The sequence below is a fragment of the Phyllobates terribilis genome, unplaced genomic scaffold, assembly GCF_046119375.1.
Source record: "Phyllobates terribilis strain yellow unplaced genomic scaffold, ASM4611937v1 Scaffold_2__4_contigs__length_985480577, whole genome shotgun sequence".
In the NCBI taxonomy this organism is placed as follows: Eukaryota; Metazoa; Chordata; class Amphibia; order Anura; family Dendrobatidae; genus Phyllobates; species Phyllobates terribilis.
In genome coordinates this window covers 295,587,863-295,608,414 of record NW_027362762.1, presented here as the reverse complement: position 1 = coordinate 295,608,414, position 20,552 = coordinate 295,587,863, and the positions used below count along the sequence as shown (strand labels likewise).

General features: G+C 43.2%; 1 protein-coding gene across 1 annotated transcript in view; it reads left to right on the top strand.

Moving 5' to 3' along the window:
* ITGBL1 (integrin subunit beta like 1) overlaps positions 1–16,303 on the top strand; it is a 768,314-nt gene extending 752,011 nt beyond the window's left edge. The window contains exon 11 of the mRNA XM_073670396.1: positions 15,704–16,303. Within this exon, the coding sequence (XP_073526497.1) occupies positions 15,704–15,795 (92 nt within the window). The 3' untranslated portion in view covers positions 15,796–16,303. The remainder of the gene's footprint in view (positions 1–15,703) is intronic.
* Positions 16,304–20,552: the final 4,249 nt, after the last annotated feature.

Sequence of the window (20,552 nt, the reverse complement as noted above, 5' to 3'; positions counted from 1 at the left end):
CTTCTTTGTTTTTACGACTTTGATGGAATAAAATATGAGTGTGCAGCACTTCTAGGTAGATCCATCACAAAAGTGAACCTGTTGCTATCAAAGACTCCAAAATTATGTCTTGTTTTCTAACTCGCAGTATGAAGATTAAGGTGGCAATAACAATCTGATAATGCAGTCAATTGGGTGATTATAACCCATAGTGATTATTCAGTAATCAGCATATATCCCATTGGATGGAACATTTCCAAACAATACTTATAGAATATTCTTCATTGCTTCTTATCAGTTTACAACAGTTTTAAACAATATAAGGCCAAGACTTTCAATGTAAATAAATATTTGCTGCTTTTGCCATAATCCCAGCAATAGATACTCATGTATAATAATATTACTGATATAATCTAAGATTATAATAGTATATTATATGATTCCATAAACTGCCTAACTACAATAAAGCTGGCCATAGATGTAGAGATTTTCCACTCTTAAGGCTGGTTTACATTTAACAATTGTGCCTGGCAAGTTTTACACCTGAGCTGGATGTAACTGATAAAAAAATGTTTGTACCTATCTGGCATCCAAAGTTGTGCAGTATTTTTTTCTGCCTCATGTAGACATTTGGTGGCAATACCGATGCCACCAGACACAACAAACTATGAAATTAGCTTTGTCAAAAATTACAATCAGTACTGCAAAAAATTGCATAATATTATGTCTATCAATGTAAAACTGATAGGTAGCCTATTAGCCCCTGCCTCTGGAAGGACCTAGTAGGCCACCAGGCTGTCATACTTGGTAAGACCTGAGGGCCATTGCTAGACCCCTTCTTGTTATAGAAACTCTTTGATTATGTTTGAGCAAGGTGTCAGCTGTATATTACAACTGGCCTTCAGCTAATCTACCAGCATACAACTAGATGCAGCAGGGTGTCAGCTGTATTTTACATCTGACATATGCTGTGGAAGTCACTTACACAGCCTCTGAGTATGTGCCATTAATGCAACCATCCTGGTGTGGAAACCACCTGCTCACTGTGATATACTATTAAGACTCAAGGGTGAATGGGGTAAATGACAGGGTGTTTATATATCGATTATGAACATGTCAAGACAGTACACTGCTTCAGCCAACAAATTATCAATTCATTGCTTTTAATCAGCAGATATTGAGGGGAATCCGACTATATACTGGGCTTGTTTGTGGTTTATAACCATTAAAGAGGATCTATCAGTAGGCTCAATCCTTCTAAGCCACCCATATTGACATGTAGACCATAGAAAGCTGAATAAAATAATACCTTGATATCTGTAATATGATATTTTATTCCAGAGATAGCAACATTTTTCTTATGTGTAAATGAGTTTCTAAGAACTATGGGCCAGCCACAGATCTATGTGAGAATCTGCCTCCAGAGCTTATTTTATATGAAAGGGGGAGTTACCAATGTGAGATATGTAATGACTGACATTTTTTTCTCATAATCACACACAGCTCTGCTGTGAAATCAAAGCTAACACATAACAGCAGAGCTAACACAGTGCAGCAGAAGTGAAGTTAACTCATTACAAAAACATTTGCTGCTGCAGGTGCCTTCTCTCAGTGATTCAACTTGCATCTCACAGGCAGCCAGTGTGGGGGAAGGGCATTAAGTAGATCTGACAGCACTGTGAGAAGACAAATGCAAATGTACTTGTTGCATTTGTAATGAGACAAGGTTCAACTTTGCTGTATTGTGTTAGTTATAATCAGGCACAGCACTGCAGCAGAGATGGCAGCACTGTAAGGGGGAAGACCGGGGTGTAAGTGCTATCAGAGCAAGGGATCCAGACGAGGACTTTTGCATGGGAAAGTGGAGCTGGGTCCTGCTCAGCAGAGCAGCGTGAGAGGGTCCAGGCTCCTGGCTCCAGGACTGGGAGCAAGAGCCTAGTGCAGTGGACTGGAGGAGTCAAGCCGACTAGAGAAGAGACTCAGGGTCGGTGGAGCCGGGCACATGAGGTGGCGTGTTATGGACTAGGGGCTCAGCGGGTAAAACCGGAGACCACCCACTGCCGCCAGAAGACGGAGCATTGTTTGGGTGGGGAAGCCTGAAAAATCAACACCGGCATCAGCTGGCAACTGCCTTGTGAGGAGCAAGAGTCAGCTAAGTGAAAAAACTGTTGATTATAACCGGTTCGACTCTGCTACATCCAGTTAAACTGTGAACTGTCAGTGATAGACTTTTACCTGCTTTTCCCTTGTTTTTCCCCCATATTTTTCCGTGTTACTCCCTGTGTGGAGATTGACCCTGTTATCATAAACCTCCCCTGTTTATTAACCCTGTATTGGCTGCTCTGTGTTTCTGTGTCACTGCATCTAAAGTACCCGTGTTACAGCACTATGAGATGACTAGGGCTGCTGCAAATGTGTTTGTATTGAGGTAAATTTCACTTCCGCTGTATGATGTTAGTTCTGATCTCACTGCAGAGCTGTGTGTCATTATGAAAGCAAAGTTTCAGTCATTTCTTGGTTCACTCTGGCAATGCCCCCTTTAGCTTAAAATAAGCTCTGGATGCAGATTCTCATGCAGATCAGTGTCCGGCCCATATATTTTAACATCTCATTTACATATAAGAAAAAATGTATTTCCTTGGAGTAAGACATCAGATTGCAGATATCAAGGTATCATTTTATTCAGCTTTCTAGGACCTGCGTGCCCATATGGACGGATTAGGAGGGTTGATCCTACTGACAGATTCTCTTTAAGGCTACAGCCCCACTATCGGTATTTGGTCAGTATTTTTCCTCAGTATTTGTAAGCCAGAACCTGGTGAGGAACAATCAGAGAAAAGGTATAATAGAAACAAGTGCACAAATTCTGCATTTATCACCCACTTCTGGTTTTGGCTCCTACTCCTTAGTAAGAATAGTGACCAAACACTGATAGTAGGGCCGTAGCCTGAGACACATAGTAGCTGTATGCACAAAATAGTAGTAGATATTTAATCATCAGTCACTATATACAGAGTTTCTTTACTTTTTACTTCATATGCAATAGAGCAAAAAAAATTGCTTACACTTTTAGTGATATGATGAGGCTACTGCAAATATGGCTGGCTGAGTATTCTGTGTGCGCTGTCACAATGATAGGATAAGTATTTCCATATTTTCTATGTATCTGCTCCCAGTGTGATTGATAGCTAAATCTGTAAACTTCCTCTTTTCCATTATTTAGGATTTTTGATATTTCAGATTCTTTATTTTATGTCAGATGATAAACTGTCTTTTCTTGATTTACCGGAAAACATAACATTGAGTTTGACAGTATATAATTTTAGTATTGTTCAGTGTAGACATTCAGAGACATGACAAGACTAAGAAAGGTGTATTAGAACACTCTCTGCTATTATAGACATATGTCACCATATGCTTCATGCTAGAAAATGAGAAAAGAAAGATGGGAGATGTCAATATTCCAAAAACATTAGACCTATCGTACTTATCTGTTAATATTTTTCAAAAATAGCTTTAGAAACACATACATTTTTATCATTTTAATGATATCAATTTTATATGACTAGTATCAATGTATGTGGTGCAGAGCTTTTTTTCTTCAATGGAAAGAGGCTTATAATATATACTGTAGATAGACAGTAGACTTTTACAAAGGGATGACACAGCTTAAGGTTTCAGCCCACTGTGCGAAAAACAAAAGCAAAAAAAAAAACTCTTTGAAGTAGTGCGCACTATTATTTTAACCATATTAATACAAAAAACACCACTTTCCAGTATCCTTTTTTATCCTTTCTGCGTCTTTATTTATTCCTCTGCAGCTCTAGTCTTTTCTTTCCCTGTAGATGCCTTGTTTCATGTGACCATGTGTGGAGTAAATATAAATAAATAAAATAAGTTACATATCTCAAGTAAATAAATAAAATAAATGATAAGACTCACTTGTTATGAATAAATTATGTGACTCACTCTATGCTATTGTGGGGGCATGTTCTTTTTCCCCTGTTTATACCTGCTTGTGATAGATGAATGTCATACAGGTGACAAAGTAAATGCTCCCAATTAGTGATGATCGAGTATGAATCGTTAACCCTTTCGGGCAAGCACGCTCTGGTGCTAAGCGAGTATTTTGGCATGCTCGGCATTTCTTTTACTGTCGCCGTGGCTGCAAGTGTCATGGCTGTTAGACAGCTGTGACACATGCAGGGATTGCCATGGGTTTGGCCTTTGACTTGGCCATTGCAACACCTTGATTATTTTCTTTTTCAGCTGTTCCGATGTGGTTTGAAACACTGTTCTATACATGATGCAGTATTGGCCAAGTTTTAGCTTTTGGATAGATGGCATGTTATTTGACTCAAAAATGTTGGTATACAGAGGAATCAAAGAATCATAGAATGTTAGAGTTGGAAGGGACCTCAGGGGTCAACCCCCTGCTCGATGCAGGATTCACCAAACCATCTTCCATTGAAGGAGAACTCACCACCTCTCATGGCAGCCTGTTCCACTCATTGATCACCCTCACTGTCAAAAAGTTTTTTTTAATATCTAATCTTTTCACTTTCAATTTCATTCCATTGCTTCTAGTCCAGCCTCTGGACACTATGCTGACAGACACAGCAAACATTCTTGACACAGCTCGCATTGATGTGCCATCCTGGATGAGCTGCACTACCTGAGCAACTTCTGTAAGTTGTAGAGTCTGTAACATGCTACCACGAGTGTGAAAGCACAACCAACATTCAAAAGTGACCAAAACCTCAGCCAGAAAGCATTGGTACTGAGATGTGGTCTGTGGTATCCACCTGCAGAACCACTCCTTTATTGAGCATGTCTTGATAATTGCCAATAATTTCCATCTATTGTCTATTCCATTTGCACAACAGCATGTGAAATTGATTGACAATCAGTGTTGCTTCCTAAGTGGACAGCTTGATTTCACAGAAGTTTGCTTCACTTGGAGTTATATTCTTTTGTTTAAGTGTTCCCTTTATTTTTTTGAGCAGTGTGTATATATATACAGTACAGACCAAAAGTTTGGACACACCTCATTTAAAGATTTTTCTGTATTTTCATGACTTTGAAAATTGTACATTCACACTGAAGGCATCAAAACTATGAATTAACACAAGTGGAATTATTTACTTAACAAAAAAGTGTGAAACAACTGAAAATATGTCTTATATTCTAGGTTCTTCAAAGTAGCCACCTTTTGCTTTGATGACTGCTTTGCACACTCTTGGCATTCTCTTGATGAGCTTCAAGAGGTAGTCACCGGAAATGGTCTTCCAACAATCTTGAAGGAGTTCCCAGAGATGCTTAGCACTTGTTGGCCCTTTTGCCTTCACTCTGCGGTACAGCTCTCCCCAAACCATCTCGATTGGGTTCAGGTCTGGTGACTGTGGAGGCCAGGTCATCTGGCGTAGCACCCCATCACTCTCTTTCTTGGTCAAATAGCCCTTACACAGTCTGGAGGTGTGTTTGGAGTTATTGTCCTGTTGAAAAATAAATGATGGTCCAACTAAACGCAAACCGGATGGAATATCATGCTGCTGCAAGATGCTGTGGTAGCCATGCTGGTTCAGTATACCTTCAATTTTGAATAAATCCCCAACAGTGTCACCAGCAAAGCACCCCCACACCATCACACCTTTTCCTCCATTCTTCACGGTGAGAACCAGGCATGTAGAGCCCATCCGTTCACCTTTTTTTGCGTCGCACAAAGACACGGTGGTTGGAACCCAGGTTCCCTCAATTTGGACTCATCAGACAAAAGCACAGATTTCCACTGGTCTAATGTCCATTCCTTGTGTTCTTTAGCCCAAACAAGTCTCTTCTGCTTGTTGCCTGTCCTTAGCAGTGGTTTCCTAGCAGCTATTTTACCATGAAGGCCTGCTGCACAAAGTCTCCTCTTAACAGTTGTTGAAAAGATGTGTCTGCTGCTAGAACTGTGTGGCATTGACCTGGTGAAGTGAAAACCATTTCCGGTGACTACCTCTTGAAGCTCATCAAGAGAATGCCAAGAGTGTGCAAAGCAATCATCAAAACAAATGGTGGCTACTTTGAAGAACCTAGAATATAAGACATATTTTCAGTTGTTTCACACTTTTTTGAAGTATATAATTCCACATGTGTTAATTCATAGTTTTGATGCCTTCAGTGTGAATGTACAATTTTCAAAGTCATGAAAATACAGAAAAATCTTTAAATCAGAAGGTGTGTCCAAACTTTTGGTCTGTACTGTATATATATATATATATATATATATATATATTTGATGTATTATTTATATGATCAAAGATTTATTGAGCACTATGTCGCTTTATACCTGCAGAATTAATTAGAGTACTGTATATATAGTATTGGGCTATCTCTGTTGCTCAATCATCTTTCTGTGCATCATTACACCTGTTGTTGGATTCTTATAATAATATTTGTTTTTGTCTTTTATTCAATAAAATTGACATCTTTTTAAACAATGTGGATGCATTTTGGTCCTGGCATTTTTTCTTCGTTGGATGTATTTATAGGTAATAATGCCCTCTAGGACACCTTATATAAAGTGCATTGTGAAAGTATTTGGCCCCCTTGAACTTTTCTACCTTTTGCCACATTTCTGGCTTCAAACATAAAGATATAAAATTCTAATTTTTGGGGGAAAAATTAACAACAAGTGAGACACAATCGTGACGTAGAACGAAATTTATTGGATATTTTAAACTTTTTTAACAAATTAAAAACTGAAAAGTGGGGTGTATAATATTATTCGACCCCTTTACTTTCAGTGCAGCAAACTCACTCCAGAAGTTCAGTGAGGTTCTCTGAATGATCCAATGTTGCCCTAAATGACTGGTAATGATAAATAGAATCCACCTGTGTGTAATCAAGTCTCCGTATTAATGCACCTGCTCTGTGATAGTCTCAGGGTTCTGTTTCAAGTGCAGAGAGCATCATGAAGACCAAGGAACGCACCAGGCAGGTCCGAGATACTGTTGTGGTGAAGTTTAAAGCCGGATTTGGATACAAAAAGATTTCCCAAATTTTAAACATCTCAAGGAGCACTGTGCAAGCGATCATATTGAAATGGAAGGAGTATCAGATCACTGCAAATCTACCAAGACCCGGCCGTCCCTCTAAACTTTCATCTCGAACAAGGAGAAGACTGATCAGAGATGCAGCCAAAAGGCCCATGATCACTCTGAATGAACTGCAGAGATCTACAGCTTATTTGGGAGAGTCTGTCCTTTATGGAAGAGTGGCAAGAAGAAAGTCATTTCTCAAAGATATCCATAAAAAGTCTTGTTTGAAGTTTGCTACAAGCCACCTGGGAGACACACCATACATGTGGAATAAGGTGCTCTGGTCAGATGAAACCAAAATCTAACTTTTTGGCCACAATTCAAAACGATATGTTTGGCGTAAAAGCAACACAGCTCATCACCCTCAAAACACCATCCCACTGTCAAACATGGTGGTGGCAGCATCATGGTTTGGGCCTGCTTTTCTTCAGCAGGGACAGGGAAGATGGTTAAAATTGATGGGAAGATGGACGGAGCCAAATACAGGACCATTCTGGAAGAAAACCTGTTGGAGTCTGCAAAAGACCTGAGACTGGGACAGAGATTTATCTTCCAACAAGACAATGATCCCAAACATAAAGCAAAATCTACAATGGAATGGTTCAAAAATAAGAGTATTCAAGTGTTAGAATGGCTAAGTCAAAGTCCAGACCTGAATCCAATCGAAAATCTGTGGAAAGAGCTGAAAACTGCTGTTCACAAACGCCCTCCATCCAACCTCAATGAGCTCAAGCTGTTTTGCAAGGAAGAATGGGCAAGAATTTCAGCCTCTCGATGTGCAAAACTGATAGAGACATGCCCCAAGCGACTTGCAGCTGTAATAGCAGCAAAAGGTGGCGCTACAAAGTATTAACTCAAGGGGGCCGAATAATATTGCACGCCCCACTTTTCAGTTTTTAATTTATTAAAAAAGTTTAAAATATCCAATAAATTTCATTCCACTTCACGATTGTGTCTCACTTGTTGTTGATTCTTCCCCAAAAAATTTGAATTTTATATCTTTATGTTTGAAGCCAGAAATGTGGCAAAAGGTAGAAAAGTTCAAGGGGGCCAAATACTTTCACAATGCACTTTATATCAGGGATTCGTTGCAGTTTTTTGTATATAGGACATACTTTGCAGTCCACTCACCATCATGGTAACTCTTCTCTGAACTTGCTCCAGTTTTTATGATGTATTTTTTAAAATGTGATGCCCAGAACTGGACACAGTATTACAGATAAGGTCTGAGCAAGGAGGAGTAGAGAATGATAATTACTTCACGTGATCTAGACTCTATGCTTCTCTTAATACGTCCCAGAACTGTTTATGCAATTTTTGCTGCTGCATCACTCTGTTGACTCATGTGCAGTCTGTGATCTATTAGTATACCCAAGTCTTTTTCACACATGCTGTTGCTTAATTCTATTCCTCCCATTCTGTAGAAGTAATTTTCATTTTTCTTGTCCAGATGCAGAATCCTGCATTTCTCCCTGTTAAATACCATTCTATTAGTCGCTGCCAATTGTTCAAGCTTATCTGGATCCTTCTGATTAATTTCTCTGTGTCAGCTATCCCTCCTAGCTTTGCATCGTCTGCAGATTTAATTAATTTATCTTCAGTTCCCTTATTTATATTATTTATAAAAATGTTAAACAACACTGGGGCCAGGACAGAGCCTTGTGGTACCCCACTTGACATACTCTTCCAATTGGATGTGCAACCATTTATTACCACTCTTTGAGTACGATCACTGAGCCAGTTATGAATACATATAGCCATAGTCTTGTCAATCCCATACTTGGTCATTTTTTCAATAAAGATAGTATGAGATACTTTATCAAATGCTTTGCTGACGTCGAGATATACTATATCTACCGCATTTCCCTGATCCACCACCCAATCAGTGATTCCATCATAGAAGGAAATTAGATTAGTCTGGCATGACTTGTTTGCTACAAACCCATATTAGATCTGGTTAATAATTGTATTCTTATCAAAGTACTTACATACATGCTGTTTAATAATTTGTTCAAAGATCTTTCCTGGTATAGAAGTAAGGCTCACTGGCCTGTAATTTCCTGACTCCATCTTCTTTCCTTTTTTGAAGATAGGGACAACATTTGCCCTTCTCCATTCTTCTGGGACTTCTCCTCTTCTCCAGGATTTTTCAAAGATTCTGGAGAGTGGCTCTGCAATTTCCACTGCTATCTGTTTTGGTACCCTAGGATGTAATTCATCTTGACAAGGATATTTAAATTTAATTAAATTAGCTAAGTGCTCTCTCACAGTCTCTCTGTTTATAGATAGTGTGGATTCTTTCATTCCTTCGATAGCACAGTGAAGATCAATTGAAGTTACATTTGCTTTCTTAAATAACACAGATGCAAAATGAGAATTTAAAATTTCGGCCTTCTCAACATCATTTTTGACCACATCACCCTTTTCATCCTGTAAAAATCCTATAGCATTTTTGACTTTTGTTTTGCATTTGACATACCCCCCAAATCCTTTTTTATTGCTTTTGGTCTCCTTTGCAAGCCTGACTTCATTACTGGCTTTAGCTCTTCTAATGCTTGCCCTGCATTCCCTGCAGACAGCATTATATTCTTCTTTAGATATGCCTCATTATTTCCATTTGATATGCATTTCTTTCAAATGGAAGTTGACTCAATGATTGCCCAGTGCTCAGGTACTGTAGCAGAAATTAAGGCCAAATCATCACCCCTCCACCACCATCCCTGACAGTTGGTATGAGGTGTTTGTGCTGATATGCTGGTTTTGGATTTCACCAAACATGGTACAGGGCATTATGGCCAAACATCTTTACGCTGGTCTTGCCTGTCCAAAGGGCTTTGTACCAGAATGCTTGTTTGTTCAGACGCAACTTTGCAAACTTTAGTCGAACTGAGGCTTTTAGAGTCTTATCTGTAGCTCTTCGGTTTCTTGCAATTTCTCTGAGCATTGCATGGTCTGAGCGTGAGGTGAATTTTCTGGATGTTCGCACCTAGGAGAATTGTCAACTGTCTTGAATGTTTTATGCTTGAAAATAATATTTCCCACTATGGAATGATAGACTCAAAATTAGGTATGAGCGGACACGTAGAAGTTCGGATTCGATGGGTTAGGCCGAACTTTAGTCCAAAGTTTAGTTTGGGTACCAAAACTTGATCCGAACTTGACCCCAGACCCGAACCCCATATAAGTCAATGGGGACCTGAATTTTGGTGCTGTAAAATGGCTGTAAAATGGTCGTAGTAAGGGCTAGGGGGGCTGAAAAAGGAAGCAAAATGGGGGTAAGAGAGGCCAATTGCCCTGAAAACAAATGTGGATAGTAAAGTGAATTAAAATAACATAGAATGAAAAAATAAAAAATAATAATAATAGTCTTGAACCAGGAGGTAGAGGTCCAAGTGGAGGAGTGGAGCAATGCCTTGCATATGTACTTTACTGTACTTCTTAATAAATAAATAAATAGATAGATAAATAAATGAAAAAATGATGTGGGGTCCCCCCTATTTTTAATAACCAGCTAGGGAAAGCCGACAGCTGTGAGCTGGTCTTATTATGCTGGGAAGAGGCCAATATCCATGGATCTTCCCAGCTTATTAATATAATCCCCCAGCTGTCTGCTGGTTATTAAAAATGGGGGGACCCTTAAAAAATTATGTGAGGGCCCCCCCTATTTTCAATAACCAGTTAAGGCAAAGCAGACAGCCGGGGGCTGATATTAATAGGCTGGGAAGAGCCATAGATATTGTCCCCTTCCCAGCCTAATAAGACCAGCCCTCAGCAGCCCCAGAAATGGCACGTCCATTAGATGCGCCAGTTTGGTGCTTAGCCTTAGCTCTTCCTGATTGCCCTGGTGCAGTGGCAATCATGCTAATATTTTTGGGGGTTGATGTCAGCTGTGTAATATCAGCTGGTATCAAGCCCAGGGTTTATTAATGGAGAGGCTTCTATCAGACACCCCAATTACTAACCCACTCAGTTAAAAGAAAAAAAATACACACGCAGGAAAAAAAAGTTTATTTGAATATAGACTCCCCACACATTTGCAAGTTTACCCATTTATTATTAAAAATAATTCCAGCTGTTCCAGAGTAATCCTCGGTGTTCCCTTGACATCCAGTGATTCCCCGGTGTAGCCTTTATTACGCATCCGAACTCTTAACAGTAACATGGACTTTCCTGGAGAAGTTTGTGTTCGGAGTTCAGCACCAGGCACTAGGTGTCCTGTACGAACCCTGAATTTTACTGTTCGGGTTCGCTCATCCCTACTCAAAAATGTTTTTGCTTGAAAATTGTTTGAAAATGGTCTTATAACCACCTAGATTTATTAATAAGCAACAACTGCTTCTCCAAGATGATCCTTGCTGTTATCTTTCCTCCTTGGCATTGTGCTAAAGGAGTTAGCCACTACTTTTATTTCCTTTCTTGTGAACCAACTGCCATAGTTGAGCTCTTTTGTAAATATCTTGCTTTTCGAAATCCTTCTATAACCTGAGTTCCTCTCCTGGTCATATGATCTCTGGCTGAGAATTCTCTGGCTTCCTGTGATGTCAAATCAAGTTCTGGAATATGATGTGACATCTCAGTCAGGTAACTTTCATGCTGTGTGGGTGGGCGTGGCTCTATTTAGCAGAGCTCACTCGCTGCTGTGCATATGGCTACAGACACTGCTCTCCCATCTCCCTGCACACTCCTCCCTCCAGAGCTCTCCCTTGTATCTGTACACACATACTGCTCTATGCACAGCGAAATATATAGATATGTACCTTGCTGTATACCCAAATTATGTATATACATATATATAAATATATATATATATATACAGTACAGACCAAAAGTTTGGACACACCTTCTCATTTAGAGATTTTTCTGTATTTTCATGACTCTGAAAATTGTACATTCACACTGAAGGCATCAAAACTATGAATTAACACATGTGGAATTATATACTTAACAAAAAAGTGTGAAACAACTGAAAATATGTCTTATATTCTAGGTTCTTCAAAGTAGCCACCTTTTGCTTTGATGACTGCTTTGCACACTCTTGGCATTCTCTTGATGAGCTTCAAGAGGTAGTTACCGGAAATGGTCTTCCAACAATCTTGAAGGAGTTCCCAGAGATGCTTAGCACTTGTTGGCCCTTTTGCCTTCACTCTGCGGTCCAGCTCACCCCAAACCATCTCGATTGGGTTCAGGTCTGGTGACTGTGGAGGCCAGGTCATCTGGCGTAGCACCCCATCACTCTCCTTCTTAGTCAAATAGCCCTTACACAGCCTGGAGGTGTGTTTGGGGTCATTGTCCTGTTGAAAAATAAACGATGGTCCAACTAAACGCAAACCGGATGGAATAGCATGCTGCTGCAAGATGCTGTGGTTGCCATGCTGGTTCAGTATGCCTTCAATTTTGAATAAATTCCCAACAGTGTTACCAGCAAAGCACCTCCACACCATCACATCTCCTCCTTCATGCTTCACGGTGGGAACCAGGCATGTAGAGTCCATCCGTTCACCTTTTCTGCATCGCACAAAGACACGGTGGTTGGAACCAAAGATCTCAAATTTGGACTCATGAGACCAAAGCACAGATTTCCACTGGTCTAATGTCCATTCCTTGTGCTCTTTAGCCCAAACAAGTCTCTTCTGCTTGTTGCCTGTCCTTAGCAGTGGTTTCCTAGCAGCTATTTTACCATGAAGGCCTGCTGCACAAAGTCTCCTCTTAACAGTTGTTGAAAAGATGCGTCTGCTGCTAGAACTCTGTGTGGCATTGACCTGGTCTCTAATCTGAGCTGCTCTTAACCTGCGATTTCTGAGTCTGGTGACTCAGATAAACTTATCCTCAGAAGCAGAGGTGACTCTTGGTCTTCCTTTCCTGGGGCGGTCCTCATGTGAGCCAGTTTCTTTGTAGCGCTTGATGGTTTTTGCAACTGCACTTGGGGACACTTTCAAAGTTTTCCCAATTTTTCGGACTGACTGACCTTCATTTCTTAAAGTAATGATGGCCACTCGTTTTTCTTTACTTAGCTGCTTTTTTCTTGCCATAATACAAATTCTAACAGTCTATTCAGTAGGACTATCAGCTGTGTATCCACCAGACTTCTGCACAACACAACTGATGGTCCCAATCCCATTTATAAGACAAGAAATCCCACTTATTAAACCTGACAGGGCACACCTGTGAAGTGAAAACCAATTCCGGTGACTACCTCTTGAAGCTCATCAAGAGAATGCCAAGAGTGTGCAAAGCAGTCATCAAAGCAAAAGGTGGCTACTTTGAAGAACCTAGAATATAAGACATATTTTCAGATGTTTCACACTTTTTTGTTAAGTATATAATTCCACATGTGTTAATTCATAGTTTTGATGCCTTCAGTGTGAATGTACAATTTTCATAGTCATGAAAATACAGAAAAATCTTTAAATGAGGTGTGTCCAAACTTTTGGTCTGTACTGTATATATACACTGCTCAAAAAAATAAAGGGAACACTCAAATAACACATCCTAGATCTGAATGAATTAAATATTCTCATTGAATACTTTGTTCTGTACAAAGTTGAATGTGCTGACAACAAAATCACACAAAAATCATCAATGAAAATCAAATTTAGTAACCAATGGAGGCCTGGATTTGGAGTCAGCTCCAAAATTAAAGTGGAAAAACACACTACAGGCTGATCTAACTTTTATGTAATGTCCTTAAAACAAGTCAAAATGAGGTTCAGTATTGTGTGTGGCCTCCACGTGCCTGTATGACCTCCCTACAATGCCTGGGCATGCTCCTGATGAGGTTGCAGATGGTCTCCTGCGGGATCTCCTCCCAGACCTGGACTAAAGCATCTGCCAACTCCTGGACAGTCTTTGGTGCAACATGACGTTGGTGGATGGAGCGAGACATGATGTCCCATATGTGCTCAATCGGATTCAGGTCTGGGGAACGGGCGGGCCAATCCATAGCTTCAATGCCTTCATCTTGCACTAACTGCTGAAACACTCCAGCCACATGAGGTCTGGCATTGTCCTGCATTAGGAGGAACCCAGGGCCAACCGCACCAGCATATAGTCTCACAAGGGGTCTGAGGATCTCATCTCGGTACCTAATGGCAGTCAGGCTACCTCTGGCAAACACATGGAGGGCTGTGCGGCCCTCCAAAGAAATACCACCCCATACCATTACTGACCCACTGCCAAACCGGTCATGCTGAAGGATGTTGCAGGCAGCAGATCACTTTCCACTGCATCTCCAGACTCTGTCACGTCTGTCACATGTGCTCAGTGTGAACCTGCTTTCATCTGTGAAGAGCACAGGGAGCCAGTGGCGACTTTGCCAATCCTGGTGTTCTGTGGCAAATGCCAAGCGTCCTGCATGGTGTTGGGCTATGAGCACAACCCCCATCTGTGGATGTCGGGCCCTCATACCACCCTCATGGAGTCGGTTTCTAAACGTTTGTGCAGACATATTCACATTTGTGGCCAGCTGGAGGTCATTTTGCAGGGCTCTGGCAGTGCTTCTCCTGTTCCTTCTTGCACAAAGGAGGAGGTAACAGTCCTGCTGCTGGGTTGTTGCCCTCCTATGGCTCCCTCCACATCTCCTGGTATCTGCTCCAGCCTCTGGACACTGTGCTGACAGACACAGCTACCCTTCTTGCCACAGCTCGCACTGATGTGCCATTCTGGATGAACTGCACTACCTGAGCAACTTCTGTGGGTTGTTCTGTAGACACCGCCTCATGCAACTGTACCTCTAGGGATGAGAGCAATGGCAAAATGAAAAAGTGACCAAAACAATAGCCAAAAAGGATGAGAACAGAGAAATGGTCTGTGGTCACCACCTGCAGAACCACTCCTTTATAGGGGGTATCTTGCTAATTGCCTATCATTTCTACCAGTTGTCTGTTCCATTTGCACAACAGCAGGAGAAATTGATTCACAATCAGTGTTGCTTCATGGCTGGACAGGTAGATTTCACAGAAGTGTTATTGACTTGGAGTTACATTGTGCTGTTTAAGTGTTCCCTTTATTTTTTTGAGCAGTGTATACATATCGGAGCACCACTCCTTGTACTGATCCTTTTTTATAGTCCAGATTTACATTCATAAAGAATGACAATACTTATATTTTATTAAGTGTCATGATTTCATGTGTCATTGAAATGGTAAAGAAAATCTTTTGATGTTGTAAATGTATTTTATTCCAACATCTCCAGCACCTAATGCATGGCAATGTAAACAGCTTAGATTTCACACAGTTAGAATAAGTCTATGTATGAGTACATTATATACATGTGTAAAATATGGGCTATAAATGATACATAGTGCAAAGGAACAGGAAGGGTTACTTTTGGTCTTCAGGTGCAGCCAGTGCAGATGAGTACAGTTAAGTATCCATCTAACACACTATAAAGCCTGAGAGAAATAAAAGACAGCATGATTATAGTGTATAGCACTTTGCTAAGAGCACTGCTGAAAAGATGCTATTAGTTGTCTGAAAGTCTATATTTCCAGTTGCTGCCAAATCAAATGCAAAGTGCTCCACACAAAAAAGGAATATTTAAGGGACCAGTTATAGGGTTTTGATTATGACCTGCTACTCTTTAATAAGGCATTTGAAGTAGTACATTTTGATTGTGACAATTAAACTCCTATTCAATTTGTTTTTAGGCAACGGGATATGTAACTGTGGAAACTGTGAATGCTGGGAAGGATGGAATGGAAATGCCTGCGAGATATGGCTTGGAAATGAATACCCCTAAAGCAAGATGTAAAAATTGTTTAAAAAGTGTTCTTTTATTTTTTTATTGCCTACTATTGAACATACTCAATAGTGGAGTATATATATCCCATCATCTGACCGGCTTAATCCGACTGTTCTAAGTCTGGCCAAACTTTGAGATATTTTCATGTGCACAGGGAATAGAAGAGATTGCTTTATTGCATAATTTGCATGGTTGTCAGGATATCATATCATCAATCCATGCTAAATGAATAATAAGTAGCCAGCTGGTGTAGTATGATAGGTATGCGCAATTACAAATACCAGGTGTAGGATATTCAGCCCAGCAGTAATGATAATGACCAGTCCCATCCATAACACTTCAATTCTTTCAATGGGTCATTTCTTTAGTTCAAGTAGTTTGCTGCATTAGATTTTTTCACACTAATCTTATAATAGAACATGTAAAATAAACTCTACTGTCTGTAATAAAGAGATGGTTATATGTATTGCTTTTCTTTTAAATATTACATTATGTGTGCATTGTTCTTGTTTCTTGTCTTTATTCACCATTGTAACGGGTCTGGGAGGCGGAACCTCTGAGCAACTATACAAGGGGGCGGTCCTTGTAAGGAAGCGGGTGGCTCCCAGGGAAGACGGGCAGGTAGTCACGGCAAGTGACAGGGACAGTCTCTGGGTAGAAGGGCAGGTAGTCACGGCAAGTGGCAGGGACAGTCTCTGAGTAGAAGGACGGGTACTCACGGCAAGTGACAGGGGAGTCTCTGGGTAGAAGGACAGCAGGCAGGTGGCTGGTGAGCGCTCCCAGGTGAGCGGGCGAGAGTCTTTTGACAGGCAGGTAGTCACGGCAAGTGACGGCAGAGCCTCCAGGTAGGCTAGCAGGCAGGTAGCAGGTGAGCGCTCCCAGGTGAGCGGGCAAGAGTCTCTGGACGGGCAGGTGGTCACGGCAAGTGACGGCAGAGCCTCCAGGTAGGCTAGCAGGCAGGTAGCAGATGAGCGCTCCCAGGTGAGCGGGCAGGCTGGTCCATAGACAGACTGACAGGTGTCGGAAGGCAGACCGTTGGACCGCAGGCTTGCAAGCAGGTAAACGGATATCAGGCAGGTACCAAGCAGGAATCTGGCAGGTGACTGGCAGGTAACAGGTAACGGGACCTGAGGGCTGAAGCAGAGTGAAGGCTTTGCAACAACATTGCTCGGGCACCTCCATTTTGGAGGAGGTGCCTTATATATGGTGAGGTCCTCCGGCCATTGGCCGGGGACTCCTTAGGACGTCGCGCGCGGTCCCTTTAAGAGAGGGGAGCGCGCGCGCGCCCTAAGCACAGTGGCCAGGAAGCAGCGCGCGCTGCCAGCAGAGCGGAAGAAGGACGCCGGGCACGGAGTGGAGAGGTGAGGGGAACAGCGTCCCTGCCTAGCAGGAGGCAGGGACGCCGACGCTACAGTACCCCCCCTTTAGGCCCCCCCTTTTTTAGACCAGACAGAAATTTATCAAGGATGAGAGGGGCATGGATGTTCTCCCGGGGCTCCCACGTTCTCTCCTCAGGACCAAACCCCTTCCAATCTACCAGAAAAAAGGTTTTTCCTCTTACCCTTTTGGTGGCCAGAATGTTCTCTACCTGAAACTCGTTTTCAGCGGAAACCGGAGCAGGAGGCGTACCTGTAGACTTGGAAAAAGAGTTAAGTACCACGGGTTTGAGGAGAGATACATGGAAGGAATTAGGGATCCGCAAGTTGGCCGGGAGTTTCAATTTATAGGCCACTGGGTTGATTTGTTTGATAACTTCCAGTGGGCCGATGAACCGAGGCCCTAACTTGTAGGAAGGAATCTTGAGCCGGACATACTTGGACGAGAGCCAGACTTTATCTCCAGGACGGAATTGTGGAGGATCCAGGCGTTTCTTGTCAGCGTGTTTTTTCATCCGCTCGGACAACAGAAGGAGTGCGGATCGGGTACTCTCCCAAATGGAGGAAAATTTGCTAAAGAGAGATTCCGCAGCCGGATTGTCCACCGAGGTGGAGATGGGAAATGGGATCCGAGGATGCTGACCGAAGACTACAAAAAACGGGGACTTGGAGGATGATTCGCTCTCGTGATTATTGTAAGAGAATTCGGCCCATGGCAGGAGATCCACCCAGTCTGAATGGTGGGCATTAACGAAGTGCCGGAGGTAACTGGTCAGGATCTGATTGATCCGCTCCACTTGACCATTGGACTGTGGGTGGTATGCGGAGGAGAAGTCCAGGGTGACGTCTAGCAGCTTGCATGTGGCTCTCCAGAAGCGTGAGGTGAACTGGACCCCACGATCCGACACGATGTGGAGGGGCAGGCCATGGAGACGGAAGATGTGGCGGATAAAGTCTTTAGCCAGCTCGGGTGCAGACGGGAGGCCTGGCAGGGGAATGAAATGAGCCATTTTGGAAAAGCGGTCAGCGACCACCCAAATGACCGTACAACCGGCAGAGACAGGGAGATCTGTTATGAAGTCCATAGCTATATGCTGCCAGGGGGCAGCAGGTACTGGAAGAGGAAGGAGGCGACTGGCTGGCAGGTGTCTCGGAACCTTGTTGCGGGCGCAGGACACACAGGCAGAAACAAAGTCTGTTACGTCCTTGTGCAGGGTAGGCCACCAGTAGTGCCGGGTGATAAGCTGGAGGGTCTTTTTCTGACCGGCGTGGCCAGCAAGCTTAGACGAGTGACCCCAGTGTAGGATCTTCTCCCGATCAGGTACCGTTACGAACGTCTTACCGGGAGGGAGACGATTTAGACTCACGGGGGCCACCTGCATTACTCTGGCGGGATCGATGATGTGTATAGGTTCCTCCTCAAGATCAGACACCAGGAAGGATCGGGACAAGGCATCAGCTTTGATGTTTTTGTCAGCCGGGCGAAAATGAAGAACAAAATCAAAGCGAGCAAAAAACAAGGACCACCGGGCTTGGCGCGGGTTAAGTCTCTGGGCACTCTGGAGGTAAGCCAAGTTCTTGTGGTCCGTGTAAATTATTACCGGGTGAAGAGCCCCCTCGAGCAGGTAACGCCACTCCTCCAATGCCAGCTTAATGGCCAATAACTCTCGGTCTCCTATAGAATAGTTGCGCTCGGAAGAGGAGAAGAGTTTGGAGAAGAAGTCGCAAGTTACCATTCTCCCGGAAGACGATCTTTGGGTAAGTACCGCTCCGGCTCCAGAAGAGGAGGCGTCAACTTCCAGGAAGAATTGCTTGTTGCCGTCCGGGCGATGCAGCACCGGGGCGGAAGAGAAAGCCTGTTTTAAGGAAAGAAAAGCTTCCTCTGCTTCGGGCGGCCATTCTCTGGGATTAGTGCCCTTACGGGTGAGCGCAGAGATAGGGGCAGTCCGGGAAGAGAAGTGCGGTATGAAGAGGCGGTAGTAGTTGGCGAAGCCCAGGAATCGCTAAATAGCCTTCAACCCCTCTGGTCGAGGCCACTTCTCGATGGCAGACAGTTTCTCAGGATCCATTCGTAGGCCGGTCTGAGAAATTATGTAGCCCAAAAACGGAAGTGAGGTCTGCTCAAAGAGGCACTTCTCATATTTAGCGTAGAGGTGGTTCTGCCTGAGCTTGAGCAGAACCTGACGAACATCCCTCCGGTGTGTGGGGAGATCCGGAGAGAAGACCAAGATGTCGTCCAGGTACACCACTACGCAGGAGTAGAGAAGGTCCCGGAAGATGTCATTGACCAACTCTTGAAAGACGGCAGGAGCGTTACAGAGACCGAAGGGCATTACCAGGTATTCAAAGTGTCCGTCCCGGGTATTAAATGCTGTTTTCCACTCGTCTCCCTGACGGATACGGACCAGGTTATACGCTCCACGTAGATCCAGCTTGGAGAAGATCCTGGCGCCTTTAAGACGATCAAATAACTCAGAGATGAGCGGAAGGGGGTATTTATTTTTAACCGTGATCTGATTGAGTCCTCTATAGTCAATACAGGGGCGTAGCGAGCCTTCTTTCTTTTTGACAAAGAAGAATCCGGCTCCAGCCGGGGAGGTAGATTTCCGGATAAATCCCCTAGCCAGATTCTCTTCAATGTACTCAGACATGGCCCGGGTCTCGGCTGCAGACAACAGGTAGATACGCCCACGGGGAGGAGTGGTGCCAGGTACCAGGTCGATCGGGCAGTCATAAGGCCTATGGGGTGGCAACGTCTCTGCTTCCTTCTTACCGAAGACATCCGCATAGGGCCAGTAAGGAGCCGGGAGACCTGGTAAATTAGGTGGAGTTGGCGGAGGGCGAGCTGGGCGGACCGGAACCAGACAGGTCCTATGGCAGTCTGGACCCCATCGGAGTACTTCACCGGATCGCCAGTTCAATACGGGTTCGTGTGTCTGGAGCCAAGGTAGACCTAGCAACAGGGAGTGAGAAAGTCCGGACAACACATGGAATGAGATTTCCTCAGAGTGCAGCATTCCCACCTGCAGGGTTATGGGTTCAGTGACGAGCAGGATGGTCTCCGAGAGAAGTCTTCCATCCACGGAGGTGACTGATAATGGTTCAGCCAGGGACTTGGTGGGAATATGGTATCTCTCTACCAGAGACTGGGAGATGAGGTTTCCAGCAGCTCCAGAATCCAGGTGGGCGAGTTCAAAGTGTCGGTTTTCTTCCCAAGCAATAGAGACTGGTAAAGTCAGAGACGGAGAGGGCTTACTTTTGTCTAGGACGACCTCTCCGAGCGGTCCTAGACACTGGCGTTTCCCGGCTTCTCCGGGCAGGAACGGATGAAGTGCTCCATACTGCCACAATAGAAACAGCTTCCCTCGGCTCGGCGAG